Source organism: Leptosomus discolor, chromosome 3 (genome assembly GCF_034619465.1).
Source record: "Leptosomus discolor isolate bLepDis1 chromosome 3, bLepDis1.hap2, whole genome shotgun sequence".
NCBI classification, from domain to species: domain Eukaryota; kingdom Metazoa; phylum Chordata; class Aves; order Leptosomiformes; family Leptosomidae; genus Leptosomus; species Leptosomus discolor.
Genome location: NC_141393.1, coordinates 20784254 through 20803533, shown reverse-complemented (window position 1 = coordinate 20803533; position 19280 = coordinate 20784254). Strand labels below are relative to the sequence as shown.

The following is a 19280-nucleotide window of genomic DNA, read 5'->3' as shown; positions in this document are numbered from 1 at the left end:
ACAAATTGCCCTTGAGGACCCACCAGAAGGCAAATAATAGAGATAGCTAGTGAATGCCATTTTAGAACCTCAGCTACAAGGCCTATGGCAGCAGACCTAGCACTGATTTTTATTTCTGTTAATTGCTTTTCAGAATGGGATGATTAGAACTGCATGTGATATTCATGGTTCAAGTGCACTATGGATCTGTGAAGTGTAAAATGGTCTTTTGGTTTTTAACTCCTTTGCTGACACTCTTTTTTCCTTTAAACTACTGCTAAGTTTCGCAGTGTTATTTTCAGACAATCAGCCATAGTAATCCCAGATCCCTTTTGCAGTAGTGAAGTTTGATGCTATGCCTGTATGAATCTATTAGGATTTCTTTCCCCAAACTTAAGAAATATGCATTATTTTCTATCACCACCATTGGATTCCATTTATCATCCTTTCGAAGCTTTCATTTTAGCTATCCTGAAACATCTAGAGACATAATTTGCAGACACTGTCACCTGTATATTCCTCTTCTTGCCTGAACCATTCCAGGCCATCTGTGTTAAAGATCCCAGCAAGGACTCCAGTAAAATCACAATGATAATGCTACCATCTATTCCTAATATCCATTTACCCTTTAAACATGTACTGACATGCGAAATCTTCTCTCTTACCTCATCACAGCTTCATTTCCTTATAGCCTTTGATGTGAAAACTTGTTAAAAGCTTTTTGGAAATTCAGTTTGTTATATCACTAGATCGTTGATTCACAATCAGTGACCTGTCAGCTAGCTCAAAAAGATTTGTGAAGCACACCACGTAACATTTTATTATGCTTTCTGGTGTCTTTTTAGCCTGTGTTTGTTCCTTTTGGTTTCCTCCTAACTATTCTTCTAATTTTTACAACCTCTCTTTATAGGTTGTAGCATGCTGCTTTATGCCTACAAACATGCTGAATTTGAGTTCATTATGGAAACAACTACAAAGTAAGAAACAAGAGTTTCAGGGTTAAATCAAGAACTGTTACTCCACTTGTGAATTCATCTGATTAGGTCCAAACATTTATGGAGCCTAACAATGTAAACACAATGTGATAATAAATTATAATGATTATTATATTCTGCATTAGCTAACAATACAAAGTATATATAATGTATAAATGACAATATAGAATATGTCAAATGTTATGTAAATAACAACACAAAGTGAAACCACTGATATTGAGACTAGTTACTAAGATGCATGTGAATTGTAGGCTATATCAGGAATGTTTCAAATAGCTGAAACTCATTACTAGGAATATTGAAGGAAATTACGTATAATCCCATCCACCAAATCACGAAATAACAGATATAATAGATTTATGAGAATCAAAATAAAAGGAATAAACATACATCTTGGCTAAAAAAGGGGACCACAGACCTCTAAATTGCTTTGGAAGCTGACAAAATACCAAGGAGGAAAACAAATAGTTTAGATGGTTGTAAACAACAAGCAACTGCATTGACTCAAGAAAAGGAAGGAGTACTCTGAATACCAAAAGAAGTCCCATTATGTGCCAAAGGGCTATATTCTGTATGAAACATTAGTATCAGCATTCATCTGTGAACCTTAAAATACTTCAAGTAGAGCATGTATTATTTTACTCATAAACTACCGTGCTGACAGTTTAATGGTCTTGTCCACATCACCCAGAAAACCAATATCACAGCTGACAATTAATCAAAGATTTCTGACTCTCAATTCATATCATGATTTGAGATTGTAGTTTTTCTTGGGTAGGAGCAGGCTGGAAGGTTCAGAGATTCCTTTGAAGAGAAGCAGGTACAAGAAGCTAGGTAAAAAAGAAACTAGGGATCTTAGCTACCTGTCTTTGCAGGCCCAACCTGAGCCACTTTTCAATAACTTTATTTTCATTTCATAAAAATGTAGGCTGTTTTCAAGTGCTCTCCAGTCAGACATGTACATGCTTACTCACCCATAACCACTAGTCACCTTTTTTCCATATTTAGCCTGAGAGATACTCCTTATGGCTGGTCTGGGACACCTCACAGTAATTTAATCAAAAGGGAAATTGCTCATTCTCCAGTCTAATACTCAATTACTTCCTTTCAAAAACAGTTATAAGTAATTTGCTCTCATCTGTGGGAATGTTTTAGAAATAGATGCCTGTTAAACTAACCACCTTGGACAGCTTCTCATCCACTCCATGCCTGGAAAGACTTACCTCCAGTTATGCTGCCTCCAAGGGAAGCATCACACAGGTCACTTCTAGAAGTTCTGCTTCAAAGAGAGAATTCCTGAAGTGAACCATCAGCAAATTAGCAAAACAGCATTTGCCAGGTCTGTGGCACTGCTTGCAAAAGAATTGCTCACGGTGATACAGACTCAAAAAGAGGGTACTGGCAACATGATAGGAAATTACATATGATGAAGTCTGTGCAGAAATCTAATGTAGGATGTAACCGTGGTAGGCAGGGCAGGTAAATACTATGAAAATGATTCCAGTCAGTGGCATTATGCCAGTTTTTGCAACTGCAGATCTACTCCAATGCACCTGTCCTCTTGCAGTGAAAGCATATCACTCAGCCATCTCTCTTGCCAAGCTCACATTCACTCCAGAAACCCTGCTTTCCAAGTCTTTTAGGCTTTATTAGTAACACAGTTGGGACCTAATCTGCATCCCTGTTCCTCCAGAAGTTACACTACCTTCTCTCCGCTTTCAGTGAATGGACATACATGTCCAAGGCAACCTGTGGTGTTTTGAAGGCAGTTTCACAACCAGTCCTTGTAAGGAATCTAGCTTAGGAGATACATTCCCCAGAGATAACCTCAAGAAGGAAATTCAGAACCTGATCTATAACCCCTGCATCACCATCTAGAGAAGCCTATTTCTCTCCACTGACTAGAGAGGCCCCTAAGGACATTAAGCATCATCTCAACTAGACATGTAAATATTTCGTGGTGCCCAATATGTAAAAACGACTGCAGGTAATAGCAACACAATTAAAAGCAAGTTATACAACACAAGCAAAAAAATGACAGTGAACTTACTCTGAAAACTTTTTCCACCCTTGCAATACCCTTCCCAAAGATGGTTCCAAGTTGGTCTCCAATCCCAGCCAGCAAGAAGCCAAACAGTGGAATCCCAAAAATGGCATACAAGATGCAGAAAACCTTGCCTCCAACAGTGCTTGGGGCAATGTTCCCATATCCTGAAGAGAAAAACAATTGTCAGACTCTCAGAACTTATATGTGGCTTTTTAGAAAAAATATCTGTAACATTGGCACTGGATATATCTCTCCATCGTGGCATGGTGAAAGGACCAGGCTGACATACAACACTGCCTGCCCCCCAACCCACAGTCCTTTTCATGGCTGCATCTGTGATCCCAGATTTCTCCTAAAAGTCCACGAAACTCCAGGCTCCACAGGCCGGGGGACTGAGGTTGACCAGGTAGTCTGCTGAGTGCCTGCCTGAGAGAAGCCCTATCTGGTGGATAAAATAAAATAATTTTCATACCCAGACAAAATACATAGATTTTATGCAGCCTATAGAAATCTCATCCATGGAGAATTTAAAGCAAATATGGGCAAAAATCCAAGCTCTTTTCAATGAGTTATTTAAATAGCAGATGTCAATGAATATGCCTACATAAACTATACCTACATAGTGGCATTTATTTTAATGAGTGTTTTAAATGCTTGCCACTTGGATCTATTGAGTAAAAAAATATTAAGGGAGGGTTTTCTTACATTTGATTCAGAAATGTTTTCTTTCTCACTACCCGCTGGTAATATGCTACTGTTAAAAACACATGGTAATGTAACTTAGTATATAGAGGAACACAGGGAGTAGTACACTGTATACAGTCATCCTTTCACCCTCACTCTGACAACAAAGAAAAGGCAGAGCCAAAGGCACAGACTCCACTGTTTGAGATGATCACTACAGCAAGTCTTGTAATTGCCACAGGATTTTTTTTTTGTTGTATTACCTGTACAAAGAACTTGCAGAATTCGGTCAGATTCTCACACTTTAATGAAGGGTTATGTGATTGTCAGATTATTTGTCTATACTGTCACTGGTGTGTGCATCACAGTTGTAACACAAAGAAGCACTTTATCCAATATTTAAATCAGAAGAATACTCAAAGGCAATGCAAATAAAAAGCAAGCTTGCCAATACATTGGACATAACGTACAGGGGGGACAGATGATAAGGGCCTGAATAATGAACTTACTAAAATTAGGGGTTCAGGAAAAGTTAATGGACCAGTTCAGTATACCTTTCATCTAATACAGAGAAATGTGTCAGTATTTCAAGGCCACAAATTCTAGAAAGGAAAAAAATGAGGTTTTTTACACAACGCACATTTGTGGAATTCCTTCCAATTATTAGTATAAAAGGATGTGATAGTTATGTGAATACATTTCCAGTTACAACAAGCAGGGTATGAGAATTACTTCTATCAAACTTCAGCACATAAGCCAAAATTAATTTACATACAAATTCCCAGCAACCATAGAATAGTTATTTCGTTGGGTACTGGTTCTTGACCTTTTTAGTGAAAATTAAGACCACCTGAATCTACGTTAGGAATAAGGTTATAAAGCCTTAGCTACATCAGTATTACTTGTTTTCAGTTCAACATTGCCATTCTATCCTAATTGTGTAAACAGCTTCTGATATATACCCAGAGGCTCAATGCCCTTGACACATGCCTTCTGAGAACGGAGAGAAATACAGTTCAGCCACTTCATTTCTTTGTGATCTACCTTCCTCGCATTTATTTCATTATCCAGGTCTCAGTGTGACTATGTATTTTAAAAGATAAACAATAAACATACCTATTGTTGTGATGACTGTTCCAGCAAAGAAAAAGGCACTTCCGAGGTCCCAATGACTGCTGTTGTTAGAGGAATTTCCTATGGGACTGACTCCTGCATTATCAGCATCAATAGCATGCTGCAATAAAAGAAACAACAAATCAGCCTTATGGATGCCTTACTATACCCTATGCAAGTCAGTGCAGGCTCCAAAGGGAAATTTCTAGGACCATGGGAACAGCTTAGATTTAAACTTAATACCTGCTCAAAGTATAGTAGCATCCTCTGTACACAAGAGCTGAATATATGACTGAACTAAATAGTTATTAAGGTGGAAGAAAGATACAATGCGTAGACAAATGACAAAAGATACAAAGCAACTGAGAAGTAAAGGAACGACAACACAGAGGGATCCATAAAGGTCGTTCTTGTAGCAAGAACTGCCAAAGCAAAAATTCCTGAATGGGAACAGCTGATGTTAGAAGCAGCAAGAAGGGTGGTAAATACAAACAATGTTCATGAAGTCATCTGAAGCTAGTCAGGCAAGGATTTTAATTCCCAGACAATTAATAATTGATTAAGTTATTTATATTTCATGATAACTAAAGAAAAAATAGGCTATATATATATCCCATTTGAAATGACCAAATAGTATAGCTATGGAAACATGAAACAACTTTGTGATCAGCTAGGACTTCCCAGTTGCCTCACTGTACAACAAATATAGCATGGTAGAGACTCCCAGCTAGTGCTTGAATGAACTAAATCCAGAACAGAAGCTGAGGTAGCTATACTGCTTCCATGTCACTGTCCTATGTCTCACACAGCATTGAATCAAACCAGGCAAATGCATCAGCCTGCTAAATGTTTGCTTGAGAATTTGTAAAAATGCATCATATTGTATCGTGGGGATACACACATTTGCCTTTCATTGCAGCTTCATAGTCCAAAGGAAAACAGAGCTAAATACATCAGCCTCCAAAGCACAGAAATAAATCCCTCTTCAGCACCTGGCACATTCAGCTGAATTGCTCTAAATTCACTTTTGAGATGCCCTTTGGAACATATTCTCTAGTTGCTTGTAGATCTCATGCAATCTATTGGCCATCCTAGAGAAATTCAGACCTCACTCTGGGACAGGAGCTAAAATGACTGCCTTTCCAAGTAAACCTCTCCTTCCCAAGTGTTCCCAATTGGGATTAATTTCCATAAAACCAATGTAGAGGAACCAAACTTCTCTCTCTCTACCTCTTACTATTTCCAGCTCTTTTGCCTTTCTTCTGTTCCATTCCAACCTCAGTTAATGTAGCTGTTATCATGCTGTGCACGCTGCTGCCAGATCTTCCCTTTCCCTCTCAGATATTTGCTCCTCCTCCTAAATATTGCCACCAGCCTTTAGCCTTGGTTATTTCATTGAATTTATTGACAGGCTCAACAGGAGAGGCAAAGTGCTGCCTCTTACATCCTCTCTTTCTTTGACATTTTTCAACACAGGATTCCCAGTTATCAATACAAGTTTGGTTTGAGTTTTCTTATTCCATTTCCTTAACTATTTCTCTTTTCCCTCTCACTTACGATCAGTGAATTGTCACTGTGATTTTTTTTATTTCACCTTTGTCTGTATGGTCCACATGCAAAGCAAGACTAATCATTCTATTTTACCATTGCCCCACTTCTCATCTCTTGATGTCTATGATTTCTCTCCTGATCTTCTCTGTAACCTCATATTCTCTTGTGCTTTTAGCACTGACTTTTAAATACATCCATTTAACGCCTCCTCTATCTCTAGGTTTCATGACATGCTTTTCTTCTCATTCAGCTCTTCCCTCTGGTGGCTCTTTTATAATTTTTTCTTCTCTTCCCCTTCCATTTTGCACTTTTCCTTACTCATTTTTTGCCTGTATTTCCAATGACTTCATCGTCACAAATCTTCCTCTACCACATTTTTTCCTTTGGGCTAGTTTCAGCTAATCTGCTCCAGTTTTTAGTTATTCACCACATATTACCCCACAAAAAGAGAAAGGAGTGGGAGAAGAGGCACACAGGCAAGAACAGGGGCCAAGTATGGCTAAAGAGATCAGTACAGGACAGCCTTTTTTAGCAGTAGAGCTTCCACATGCCAAGGTAAGCTCATTGTGAAATTACACCATAAGCAGGCTCCAGACTCGACTGGTTGCATTTCATGTGGGCAGAAAGCCAGGATTCCTCAGCACCTGTCCATACCTCAAGAAGTAGGGATATGGAGAAAGGAAGTGTTTAGGACCAAAGCCTTTGATAGGGCTTCTGTACCAGTTGCTGGCATATTGCAGGTGGTGTGAAAGCAGAGATCATTTGTTTGTTTACCCAGAAGAGCATAAATCAGCATAACAGACAGGTTGCCTGTTTAAATAGGCCATGACACACTGTCAGCTACCCCAGCATGTTACTTCTGCCAAGGAATGTCGCTTGCCTTCCCCTTGAGTGTGTGAATGTCAGCAAGCTAATTACAGCACTTTAATCACACTTGCATTTACACAGTTTAGCAAGTCTACTAGGGCCAAGCACTAACCCCTGAAGTGAAGGAGCAGCTCATTGCCTTAGGTAGTTTTGAGCTTCTCAGGCTCCCTTCACATTCAGAAAAAAATCATTTTTCCTTTAAAGCTTGACTGATATCATCCATTTATAAATATCCAATTATCCCAATGCTATCTCTTAATACATACTATTTTGCATACAGCAATGCAGTGCAGAAAGGGACCAGTAAGAGGACAGCAGCCCTGCAGTTAGCAACACTTAAATATGCAATTTCAGGTCATGCAATGAGTAAAGGATGCCTTACTACCACCACCCCAAGTCCACCTACACAGAAGTATCCTGCTAGATGAAGACTAACACAAAACTCAAAGGACATTGTCACTGTCAAGACTCTCCCAGTTCACACAGACCATAACATTTTACAACAGTTTCCCATCTATGAAACTTCAGATAGGCTTTGCAGCATCGCCCGAGGAGCAGGCTCAAATTATCTTACGGCAGGGAAACAACCAATTTCCCAAGTGCTAACTGCTCTGTTGGCAAACCTTCTACATTTAAAACATTTTAAACCAGTAGTTTCAGGTATTTTTATACAAAGTATCATGAAAAGTAACAGGTCATCAAAGTACCCATAGCTGTTTTCACACTTACTCCTTTCCTGATCCTTTCTTCCTTCTCAAGAGAAGTTATATGCACAGTGCACCACATTTTTTCATTTTTTTTTATGAATTCAAAAAGCATTCTTCTTTAATAAATAATTTTTCATCTATGGTAATTTATCTTTTGAAATGCCACCCATTCAGGAAAGGCAATAACTAAGAGTGCCTCAAAGGGCTGAAATTGCCTTTCTTGCTGTTCAAGTAATGGATATGTCCTAAAGCTGATAGGCAGATAGGAGTGAGGGAAATGACAAAACTACCAAAGTAAATCCAAGTACTCAATATTTATTTTTTTAAAAAACCATATATTTCTGATCACATTTTTTAGTTTGGTTCCCAGTTTTTGTATAGATGTGCATTTTACTCTCAGCCACTTTGGTATCAGCACTCTACAGTCCCTCCAAAAAGACATGGTCTGGTGAATCTGCATGAGACAGAAGGTAAACCCCGCAGCAAAAGCTCAGTATATGTGGTGATACTGGAATGACTGAAATCTGTATTCACAAAGAGAGTGCAATCCAGACTCAATCTCAATCTAGAATAGGCTTTATCAATTCGACCTGTTGATATTCAGGCAGCAATATTTAAAGGCTATGAGGCATGCGCCCACCCTGGGCTGCCTAGCTGTTAACATGTAGGACTCAAAGTCCAAAGAAAGGTATAGTGAACAGTAACTTGCCTCACCAGGTGTCAAGTGTTACCCTCCCACAACATAAGATCAAAATAGTATCTCTTCTTTATGGGTAAAATCAATTCTATTCTCCCTATACCAAATAGAAACTACTGGGATTTCACAGTCTCAATCGCTGCGCCAGCGACACTGTACAAGTACAGGCCTCCAGCTCCCTGCAGCCCTGCCCTGCCCAGCCACAGGCTCCGCCAAGTTGGGGCCTGACTCATGAGTTGATGCCCCAGCCCAACCTCAGCCCGCTTCCGTCCCCAGGGAGGTGCCTGATAGTCTGGGCTGGGAGATGCCCCTGGTTGCCTCCACCAACTATGCTCTCTGGCTGACAGTGATGGGGTCCACAGCTGCCAGCTCACTGTCCCCTGGGGTGCAGGTGGTCCTCACTGTGCTCGGACACTCACATATCTGATCCTTCTTGGTGCATGAGTGAGTACATGCCAGCCTTCACTAACGTATTAGGTATTTTGATCAGTAATTAAGACATTTCTATCAAGAAAAAGCCTAGAATTATGCCCATAGGCAACAAGATAGTTGGCATCTAGTGCAGCTGATGAGGAGACTGGAAACAGGCTATTTCTGGTTTCTCTGGGAAGAAAGGCTTTTGTCTGCTTCATTTGTTCAAGATTCTTTAATTTCTCCAGTAAGATCCCAAGCATGAAGAAGACAAATCCTTTTCAAGGACAAGCATAATACCTTTCTTGAGTGCTGAGCTACTAAAGGGATGTACCCTATGTGTAACAAAGGATAGGAATTTGATAAGAAAAGAAAATAAAATTCCTGTCATCTTTTTTCTAGTTCCATTAATTCCTCTCCACAGATCATGCTAATCCAATAATGATTATTTCCCTCTACAATTCTTTTCCAAGCAGATTCCTATCAAGTATACAAAAAGTTGTTTCAATTGCCTTTCACACTCTGATGTTTCTTTATTACGATTATTAGGATGCTTCTCATTAGCAAGCAGCTTCTAAAGACTAACTCCTTAATAACTTTTCTCTATACTCCCTACCTCTCTACTTATTCTCACCACCCCTCACACAGTGATTAAGGGATCCTCATTATAAATTCCCATTTATTAAGTTTTTCCCAACAGCATTTTTGAAGGACCAAGGCCAGCAATTTTTGTTCAGGTATAATCCAAAGTAATGAGCTTTGAAAGCCCATCACTTAAATATTTCTCTCTATCCCGTAAAGGTGACAATCAGCCAGATAGTGATTACCTACACTTACAGTGATTTGATTGTTGTGCATGCACTGCGTCTGAAGGCATTCAACAAGGGGCATGCACAGAGATCTAAGACGAAAGGGCTTCTTAACTAAGTTCTGGAAGCAACATAGCTATAGGACAGCTGCAGACTTCTGCAGCATCCTAGGCTCAGTCTGTCTCCTATAGAACTAGAGTATCTCTGGACTGAAGTTACAAACTAAGGTTCCTGCACCAACTTAGACAGGACCCAAGAGATCTGAATGCCTTTTTTTCTTATTCTATTTCTGTTCTGAAAAAATTCTTATCTGGGAGAATAAGGCACAATAAAGATCAGAGCAGAAGGGAAGTTGGGACATACAGAAGACAACCTCCAGAGGCATAGGCAGAAGGTTCAAAATCAGGTATTTACCATCATTTTTCTTCACAGTTCAAATAGTCTTTTTCTGTCTTCAGAAACAGGCAAGTCTTCCCAACAGTTAACTCAAATTTTTTTTTTTTTGTTCTGCTCCATCTAGAGCTTTCTTCTAGCATATGAAACTATCCAAATTCTCTTGATTTTACAAGGCAACATCCTGAAAAGACAAGCTGGTTTACGACACTAGTGAACCTGTCAAGCAGCTTAAAAACTAAAACATCTTTACAGGATGTTCCCTTTCTTGCTTACCTTCAGAGCAAAAGTAGTTCAGAACACTAACAAAAAGTGCCTATCCACAATATGAACTCTTACTAATATAATTAGCCAGTAAAGCCTGACTAGCGTATTTCCAGGCCTGCTTCCTTTTCAGCTCTAATGAGTTGCTGTAGTCATTAGTGGACATTGATAATATGACTTGGTCCCCAGGTGGGTGATTTTTTTTTTACATACTATAATCACTCACACTCCTAAATTAAACCCTGAAGGAAAAGGAAGAAAGCAGCCCACCAATAACCTAAGTAACTTACAGGGACATTGTGCAGGGCTCATTATGAAAGCAGGGCTCATTACAGAAGTTTTTACTCACACACAGTGCACAGGCTACACAGAAACAGAATATGAATATCCTTATCAGGTCCATAGGAATTACTTTACCGAAACACACTGATGGTCTTCCTGCCTGCCTCTCCTAATGACAGATAACATCTGATCTTTCTGAGAGGCACAACCTCCCCATTATACACTGCATTATATAAGTGTGTGTTAGTACAAAGGAAAGATGACTTCTTTTGACCCCAGCTTATGCTATGACATATAAGAACAAAAAAAGTTTTGTTATACGTCAGCAGGTGTAACTACCAGTCACTTGAGTCCTACTGCCTTCTGCTGTTTGTTCAAATGGGTACAATTCAGCTAAATGTACTTGAAGCATCTGAAGTTGCATTGTCTTTTAGCATGTTCTAGATTTCACTTCTCTCTAACTCTGAAAACTCAAAAGTGTCAAGAGAGAGCACACAATTTTGTCATTTTCTTATTCTGGTATTCACCATTGTGCCAAGTTGTAGATCACATAAGGCATTAAATAATGAAATTGCTTCACTGCAACAAATGTCTTCAGAAGCAGAAATGGGCTTTAAAAATGTACAGTTAAAAACTTCCACTTCAGGTGACTTTAGACACTATAGACTGAATGGTGAAATATTTCCTACTGTTAAGAAAGAAATACCTGACGTTGTGTTAGTATTAGACAGACCTTAACCAAAATCCAAGAGATAAATAAAAATTTAAAATACTTTGAATCTTCCTCGGGATTTGCACTGCTTTCATTACTGTATTACTTCTGAAGTCTATGAATGAACTTCACAGTCTGGACTCAGCAATTCAGATTTCTGCTACCAGTGCTAATATTTGCAATGGGTTACTGAAGATCAAGTTGGAAAGGATGTCTCATCCACGCTAAATGTTAATAGCTTCCTCATACAGTGCCATACATCTTCCTTATAGGTTTTCCAAAGGAGAATCCTTTGAAATTTAGGGAAAGGGATAAATTTTTCCATCATTACCCTGGTAAAGACCATGACACTCCTTTCCTCTTCTCCCTAAAAGATTGTTCCAGAGCCACCCCCCAGTAAATGTATACAAGCCAGTTACAAGGTCTCTCTTTTTGTATTTTTTCCATATTCTCCGAAGCACAGAGGTGAATCGACACATCCATTCTAGAGAGTATGATCTGTGTTCATCTAAAGGCTTTCAGGTAGTCAAATAATATTAATTATAAATAGTTCCCTTAGCAGTAGCCGGGTCCCATGGAGGTTGCCACATCAGTCTGAAATCACAGTTGTGAAGGCAGATGCAGCATTTGGTGCAATGCAGAAACGCGTTGTGCCAGCCAGGAAGATGTCACTTTTGAGATCATCAACACGAAGACATGAAAGCACAACTTTAACCCCCTGACATTATCTTCAAGCAGTGGTTCACTGTTCTTCTGTGCAAGTCAGTTACAATCAAGAGTTTTCTGTATCAGCATACCCAGCTACATCCCTGAGGCCAGTTTCACCCCCAGACATACAGGAGAATCCAAAAGGATCTTATTCTTTATTGACAAATCTGTTTCAATATTTCACATCATTTGGCCTTAAGATATTCACATGCTCAGCTGCTAAACCCCATTTAATTTACCTTTGCAAAATGATTTCCAGTTACCCAGTGTAACGCCTGAGGACATACTGAAATCTCAGGAGATGGTAAGATTTGTTCAGAGTGTCTGCCTTCTAATGACACAGTATCCCTGTTTTATATTTTAGTGTCACCACTTTTGAAATGAAAGAAGGAAAATATTGTGTAAAATAAAGAATTAAAGGTGGTAGATAGCTTAGGCTAGGGAATAGGGGCTATTTAGAAATCTTTGTACTGCAGTCAGTATGCAGGACTCTACCATCCTGTTGGGATGCTTTGCTTGTTGCACGTATTATGTGTTCTGCTTTCTGCTAGAAAATAAAGCATTTTGCATATCTTTTAATAGTGAAATTCCCATCAAGGGAATGAAAACTTCTTGCTTTTAGTATTTTTTAAAAATCCTTTAATCAGCCAGCACAACCTAAGATGTTGAGGGAAATAGGGATCTCTGCAGTACTGCCATGAGAAACACATCTGAACCAATATCCCTGAAGAGAATTCAGCTTGCCAACAAAACACATTCACCTATCTTTTGCAGACACATGAAGGACATGTGCGAAGCCAGCCCCGATCCAAAAATTGTATAGTTACATCAATACAATACCGCTTCCTGCTGAAGCACGTTTGGCTTCTTAGCTACAGTACCAGGCTGCCCAAAAGTACAGACTGACTCAGAACTGACCTGTCTTCTGTGAATATAGAGCACAAGCCAAGAAAGCCCACATCTGTCTGTAAAGAAACAGAAAGAAGTTGTTTTGCTTAGGAGAGATAGAACAGCATTGCTGTCTACACATGTGGGCAAGACAGAGGAATCAATTAAGCAATGGGACACTATCTGTGGAAGACCAGCTACAAGGAAACTGAACAAGTTTAGGCTGAAAAGTAGAAGAATGCTTTCTCCTTCACAGTGGTGAGATTATGGAAAAGCTTCTTAAAAGAAATACTAAGCTTATAAATTTGATTCACATATAGAAAGGGTTTTATAACACAGTTGGATGGATGGAAACAAGAATCCAGAGGATAGATATGTGGTCTTTCAAACAGCCTGAAATCACAATGGAGCTCTGGTGCAACACCCCAGAGGGAAACACGTTGTGCTCTTGGAAGGCTCAGCCACAAATTCAGGTCTGAAATATGAGCCTGAACTTCAACTTTGGAAAATATTCCTTAGGTGTATCACATTTCTTATCTAATCTCTATTTTCTCCAGGCTAAATGATAGGTTTCTACATGGGATCCTAGAAGATACTCTACTGAAGTCTTGCAAGATCCGTAATACTTTCCTTGTCTAGACTTTAAATCAATGAAAGGTAACTCTATCCTTGATAGACCTTTTTTGCATGTTATTCCATTTTCCACTTATCCCTACATACTTGATATTTATTTCCCCCAAAATTGATTCTAAAGCTTTGCATACTAGACCAGACTGAAAATTCTGCAGTTCTTAAATGCCAATTATTTTCTATTTTTAATTGTATACTTTATCATCCTTCACATACCTAAAATTAGCAATAGTAAAACTGTTAATTAATATACCAACAAGTTCAGAACTCTTGGCTGAACATTTATTTCAAAATTCCCACCTGTCATTTTCTGCTTGCTCTCCTGGTTGCTGTGTTTAACTTTGGAGGAAGAATTAAGAACTTGGTATATTTTGAAAATTTAAAGAGATGATTGGCAAATATCTCGCAAATCTGTCACCTATCAAAAAATTTCTTCCAGATATTAAGTTTAATTTTCTTTGCACATATTTTTCATGATTCTAGTGAATACCTTTAACCTCTATTTACACTGTTTCGGAAACATAGTTTCTGTTTCACAGACTTTAAAATGACTGGGAAAGAGCCTGCTCTTCACACTGCGCATTGTGAGGGCTCTATAAACAATTTCTTCCCCACAGACTCAGCTGATCAATGAACCACCGAGCTGTTTATCCTGACTTCCAAGTACTGTCTTCCTCAGACGGCCTACCTGAATCAGCGTCTCCAGCTCTAGCTGGGTTACACAAACGTGCTCACGAAGAAAGTCAGCCTTCTCTAGTGCGATTGTGTTCTTCTGCCTGCTTTCGAAGGGCTGCTCCAGGGCACGGAAGACGAGTCCTCCCGTCACCAGGTAAACTACCACCACAACAAAGATGGCCACCACTGTTTTCCACTTCATGACTGTCTGCAGGCCTTGAGAAGGGGCTTCCATGGTAGCAACAACAGTGGCTCGGGAGGAAACTGAGAGTCGTGGAGCTGGGTAATGCCCGTTACTTTTGGGTTCAGGTTCACAAGCTGGCACTGGTGAGGGAACAGCCACTGAAACACAAAGTATAAAAAAATTATTCAAAATCAAATCCCTGAGGGTATGACCTTGACCTTCACATACAGCTTTCCTAAATACCATTTTCAAGACTCTCACGTAAACCATGTTATTCACACAGATGCGATTCTTCTCATCTGGAAGGCTCCCTGTGTGTTTTGTCCATCCATACACAAGCCACCTCAAGGGTTTGCTTCACCCATTACCTCTAGAACTGGACAGGTGAGTTGCATATGCAAAAATTTCAGAAGGATGCAGAAAACCATTTATCAAATAAGAACACGAATATTTTGACTAGTCAGGATATAAATTACACAAGGTGGTGTTTGGTGAGGGACCCTGACAGTTATTCATGTCCTTAAATTATAATACTAATATTATTAATAGTGCTAGGAAATTGAACTGTTAATGATCAGTGATTACTACCTGGCCTGGTATTGACAGAAACAGAAAATGTTTTGCAAACCACAATGCTGTTTTGCTCACCAGCATAAGCAAGCCCATATTATTTACATGGATTCACAAAACTGTCACTTCTGAAAATGTTCTGAAAGCCTGGAAACTTCACAAATTTTAGCATAAATAGTTCTTCAGCCAAAGCATACTAGGTATCTGAGGTCAAAAGTCACTCACACACCAAGTACAACGATGGACCTCCCAGGTTGGGACTGACACTGTATAGCCCGTGTGACCTTAGCAATACATCAGAGCTCATAAGCCCTGATCTCCAGCCAGGCTTCTTAGCCCGACCACTGTGTCAACACACCAAGGCATCCGAAGCTGAGCTGGCTTGCTTCCAGATAATTCAGGTGTCTCAGCATCACACTTCCCCAATCTCTGTTGCCAGTGTTAAGAATGGCAGGATGAGGCCAAGTTCCTCAGCATCCACTGGTATAATGATACCACAGGCAGTCTTTAAAGATGCTGGATTCATTTTAAACCAAATCCCTGCTGTAATCTTACCATGGTGCAGCTGTCACTGGCCTGTAATGTCATTGAAACCAGACTGATTTATTTCATATCAGACCTAAATCAAATTACAGTTAAAATACAGTCACTTTAGCTGCATTCTCTGAACTTATTCTCAAAGTGTCTTTGCTGTTTTGCTCAGAAATTAAAGCAGAAGGATTTACAACATCTAATCAGAGTGGTACCGTAAACAGATTCTATACAATTTGAACACACGTGATTACACCTTGAGTTTGAAGTAGGCTACAACCTTTTCCTGATAGAAACCATTTTATGATCCTGAATAATTTAAGAACACAGCTGTTTACTACAGTCATGTTTTCCTAGAAGCGATACATCTCTGAAGCTTTGCGTTGAGGATAGAGCTTCCAGCTTACTTGCTAACCAGTAAACGACAGAAATCCACAGCTGCTTTACACTTACAGTTATTATTTCTTTTCATATGTGACAGAGGCCCCAGATACCAAATAGATTAGAAAGGATCTAGGATCAGAGGAAAAGCCTCTGTGGTTGATACCCTTTGTGCATATCTCAGTTTTGCAACACCCTGTAGCACAGCTTCTCAGTTTGACCATCATAAGGTCGTTAAGGTTCCCAAAAAGTATCAGCCAGGGTGGAATGACATCGAACTTAAAAGGACACTTTCTCTTACCTCCACATATATTTCACATAACTTCTAAGAATTTGAAGTGACAATAGGGAGAAGAGTGACAGTATTAGAAAGAAGTCACATTTTTTATAAAAAAGATCAATTATTTCATTCTCTGAATCTCCTGAAAGGAAATTATTATTGTAATAGATACACTGAGGTTCAGCATGAAATATCAGAAAAGACTGAGAAGAAATGTAAAATAGAGAGGCTGTGTGAAGCAGTTAGGACCTCCCTTCCTCTGTAGGCAAATATCTTAAATCTGAGTCACAATAACTCCTTACTGAACTAAATAAATTTGAGTATTCCCAGAAGTGGCTCAATTGATGTAAAACAGTGTAACAGATTCCATGGAATTCAATCAATTCACATTAGTTAGAGCAAATAAGTACTGTGTATATTGTGAATCAAAACAATATCTGCAAGCCTGAGGGCTGATTTTGCACACTGGAGATGATTACTCAGCAAAATACTCTCAGGGTCTGAGGCTCACATGGTAAGAAGAGAGCAGAATTCATATGACAGAAACAGCATGCTACAATTTTTTGAAACAGCTATCCACCTTACCATGACTGGCACAGTCCAGCGTAGGCTGGGTGAGCCTTTCAGTGGTGAGGCATGCCTGACTGATATCCCACAATTGAGAAGTTGAGAGGAAGTAAGTCAAGAGTTGGTAGAGTTAAAATAGATTTTTGTGAGTTTTCTTTTCCTTTCTGCTAACATAAATGTTGTTTCTTATTCAAATTGTATTTCTAGCAAAGTGTTAATAACAGTTTTACATAAAATCATGGCCTGTTTGATTCTGTCTTCAAAGGAAATTGTGATGTACTGATTTAAGAACAAGATGGGAAGTTCAGGGTAAGGAACGTAAAATGTTCTTATAAATGTTGTACTGCTTAAACAGCTCAATGGATTACTATGCTCAACTTGCTTATCTCTAAAATAAAAGATAACACTTCTCCTAAGAACTGTGTTAAAGTCTTTCATTCTTTCATTTTCTGCTATTAGTAATAGCTACCCTAAGTCTATGTAGAAATGTTGATCCTAAAGTATTTTATATGATATAAATTAACACACAGGAAGACTACTAAAGCAGCTAGTTGAGCAACTTATGTGTCACAGCGAGGGTCTTCTTACAAAGCTGATGCAGAAGGCACATCTGCAGCCAATACACCAGAGATGTTTCAGGTAGATTTTAAGCAGCAGTTAGTTATTGGAAAAAACAGTGTAGATACTCCATCTAGCAGCTATCTCACTCTTTGTGACAAGAAAGTGGGGTTAGTGACTTGAGCACATGGTAGGAAGTCAGAAGTCCTGATTTCTAATTGGAACTCTGCCTCCAAGAACCTCTGCTCTCGGAAAAGTGCTACCATTTGCCTTTAAAGCATGGTTTCACCAACTAGAAGATAAAACAGTGCTTACTTTTCTAACACAGGTGTCCTGTAAGAATCCATGTCTATAAATTTTTGAACAAACATATGAATATAAAAGCTATGTAAACTTTCAGAAGCTTCATAAGTAGAAGTTTTACTAAAATCAAAAGATGGACTACAGTGGCAATTCAACAATATGCAGAGGTACACAAACAGTTTAAGAAAATGAAGGACTACATAAATTCTTGGATTGGTAGAGCCAGTTTAGACTCAATTTAGGACAAACATAGAACAAAGGAGAACAAGATATGTTTACAATAAATGCAGAACAATCCTTGCTTTATTTATCAATGTTTTTTTCAAAACAAGCTGCTGTCAGAACAGGCTTTTCCCAGAACAGAGTCTCATCCATGTGTGTTTGTTAAATTATGTCGAAAAAGACTTAATCTGCCTCACTGAAGGCAATGACGAATCTCCATTCACGTGCATGCACTGAATTAGTAGACAGGCAACCTCAAAGGAACACAACAGTGTTTCAACACAGGCCTTACCCCAGCAGGAGGATGCCAGTGGGAAAAGAAAGGTGACTACCTGTTTGTTTGGATAAGCTTCAAAATAAAGCAACTGAAGATAGTGATGTTAAAAGTCAAATTAAAATGTTAGGATCTGCACAGTTGTTCACCTCCAAGAGTACCACACTACCTGCATTTCAGGTACACATGAACAGTACAGCCAGGCCTCCCATTGACATGTGAGGGGCTTAAATACCTGAGTTTTCGGCTAATATTGGTGAGAATTAAGGAATCAAAACTCTTCCTCACTGGCCACCAAGAAGAGTGGGGCAAAGCTTAACCAACTTAAGCAGTTGGCAGTTGGACCAGATGACCGTTACAGGTTCCTTCCAACTGAAATATTCTACTCTGAAGCAAAAAGCTGTAACCTAAAACATTGGAGCTATTGAAATGATGCACTTTAAGACAGTGCATCAGGTTAAAAATTGTCCTTTACTGCTGCAGGCGTGCTTTGCTGTAGGAGGCTGATTTTTCTAAGAACAGGTTAGACTAATTTCTGCCAGAAATATTTAGATATATTTGGCCCAGCTTTACAGCAGAAGGGTGAGCTAGACAACCTGTTACAACTCTGTGAAAACAGTTCTAATTTACAGGGAAAATCTCGAGAGAAGTTCAAAGTACAGCCACCTCAGAAGGACAGCTCCAAATAAAAGCCAAAATGCTGAAAGGATGTTCAGCTGGCTTTTGACTATGAAAACATTAAGCATGGCTTTGCCACAATGACCTATTTCCTAACAACTATCTTACCCAATATGCCAAGAACACAGAGATACTAAAGAAATCTGGGTTTAGAGGAGAATTTTTCAACTGATTTATACCAAATAAAATTTTTTAAAATTAACATACCCTCCTTTGTGGCATTGCTGTGAAAAAAATGTAAGTGAGGTTTAATTGAGTGTCTTATTTAGTACTTTATTTTCTTCCATGTTCCTGTGTTACAAGAGCATACAGGTATGAAT

General features: G+C 39.0%; 1 protein-coding gene across 2 annotated transcripts in view; it reads right to left on the bottom strand.

The window, feature by feature from the left end:
- Window positions 1–19280, bottom strand: part of KCNK10 (potassium two pore domain channel subfamily K member 10) — a 61283-nt gene that overhangs the window by 21433 nt on the left and 20570 nt on the right. Inside the window, exons 5-9 of one of the 2 annotated variants that reach the window (XM_086462816.1) lie at window positions 16950–16998; window position 16274; window positions 14426–14754; window positions 4822–4939; window positions 3025–3185 (exon numbers count right to left, since the gene is read on the bottom strand). In XM_086462816.1, coding sequence (XP_086318942.1) covers window positions 3025–3185; window positions 4822–4939; window positions 14426–14754; window position 16274; window positions 16950–16998 — 658 coding nt within the window. The remainder of the gene's footprint in view (window positions 1–3024; window positions 3186–4821; window positions 4940–14425; window positions 14755–16273; window positions 16275–16949; window positions 16999–19280) is intronic. The other variant, XM_009960821.2, reaches the window with a different exon arrangement.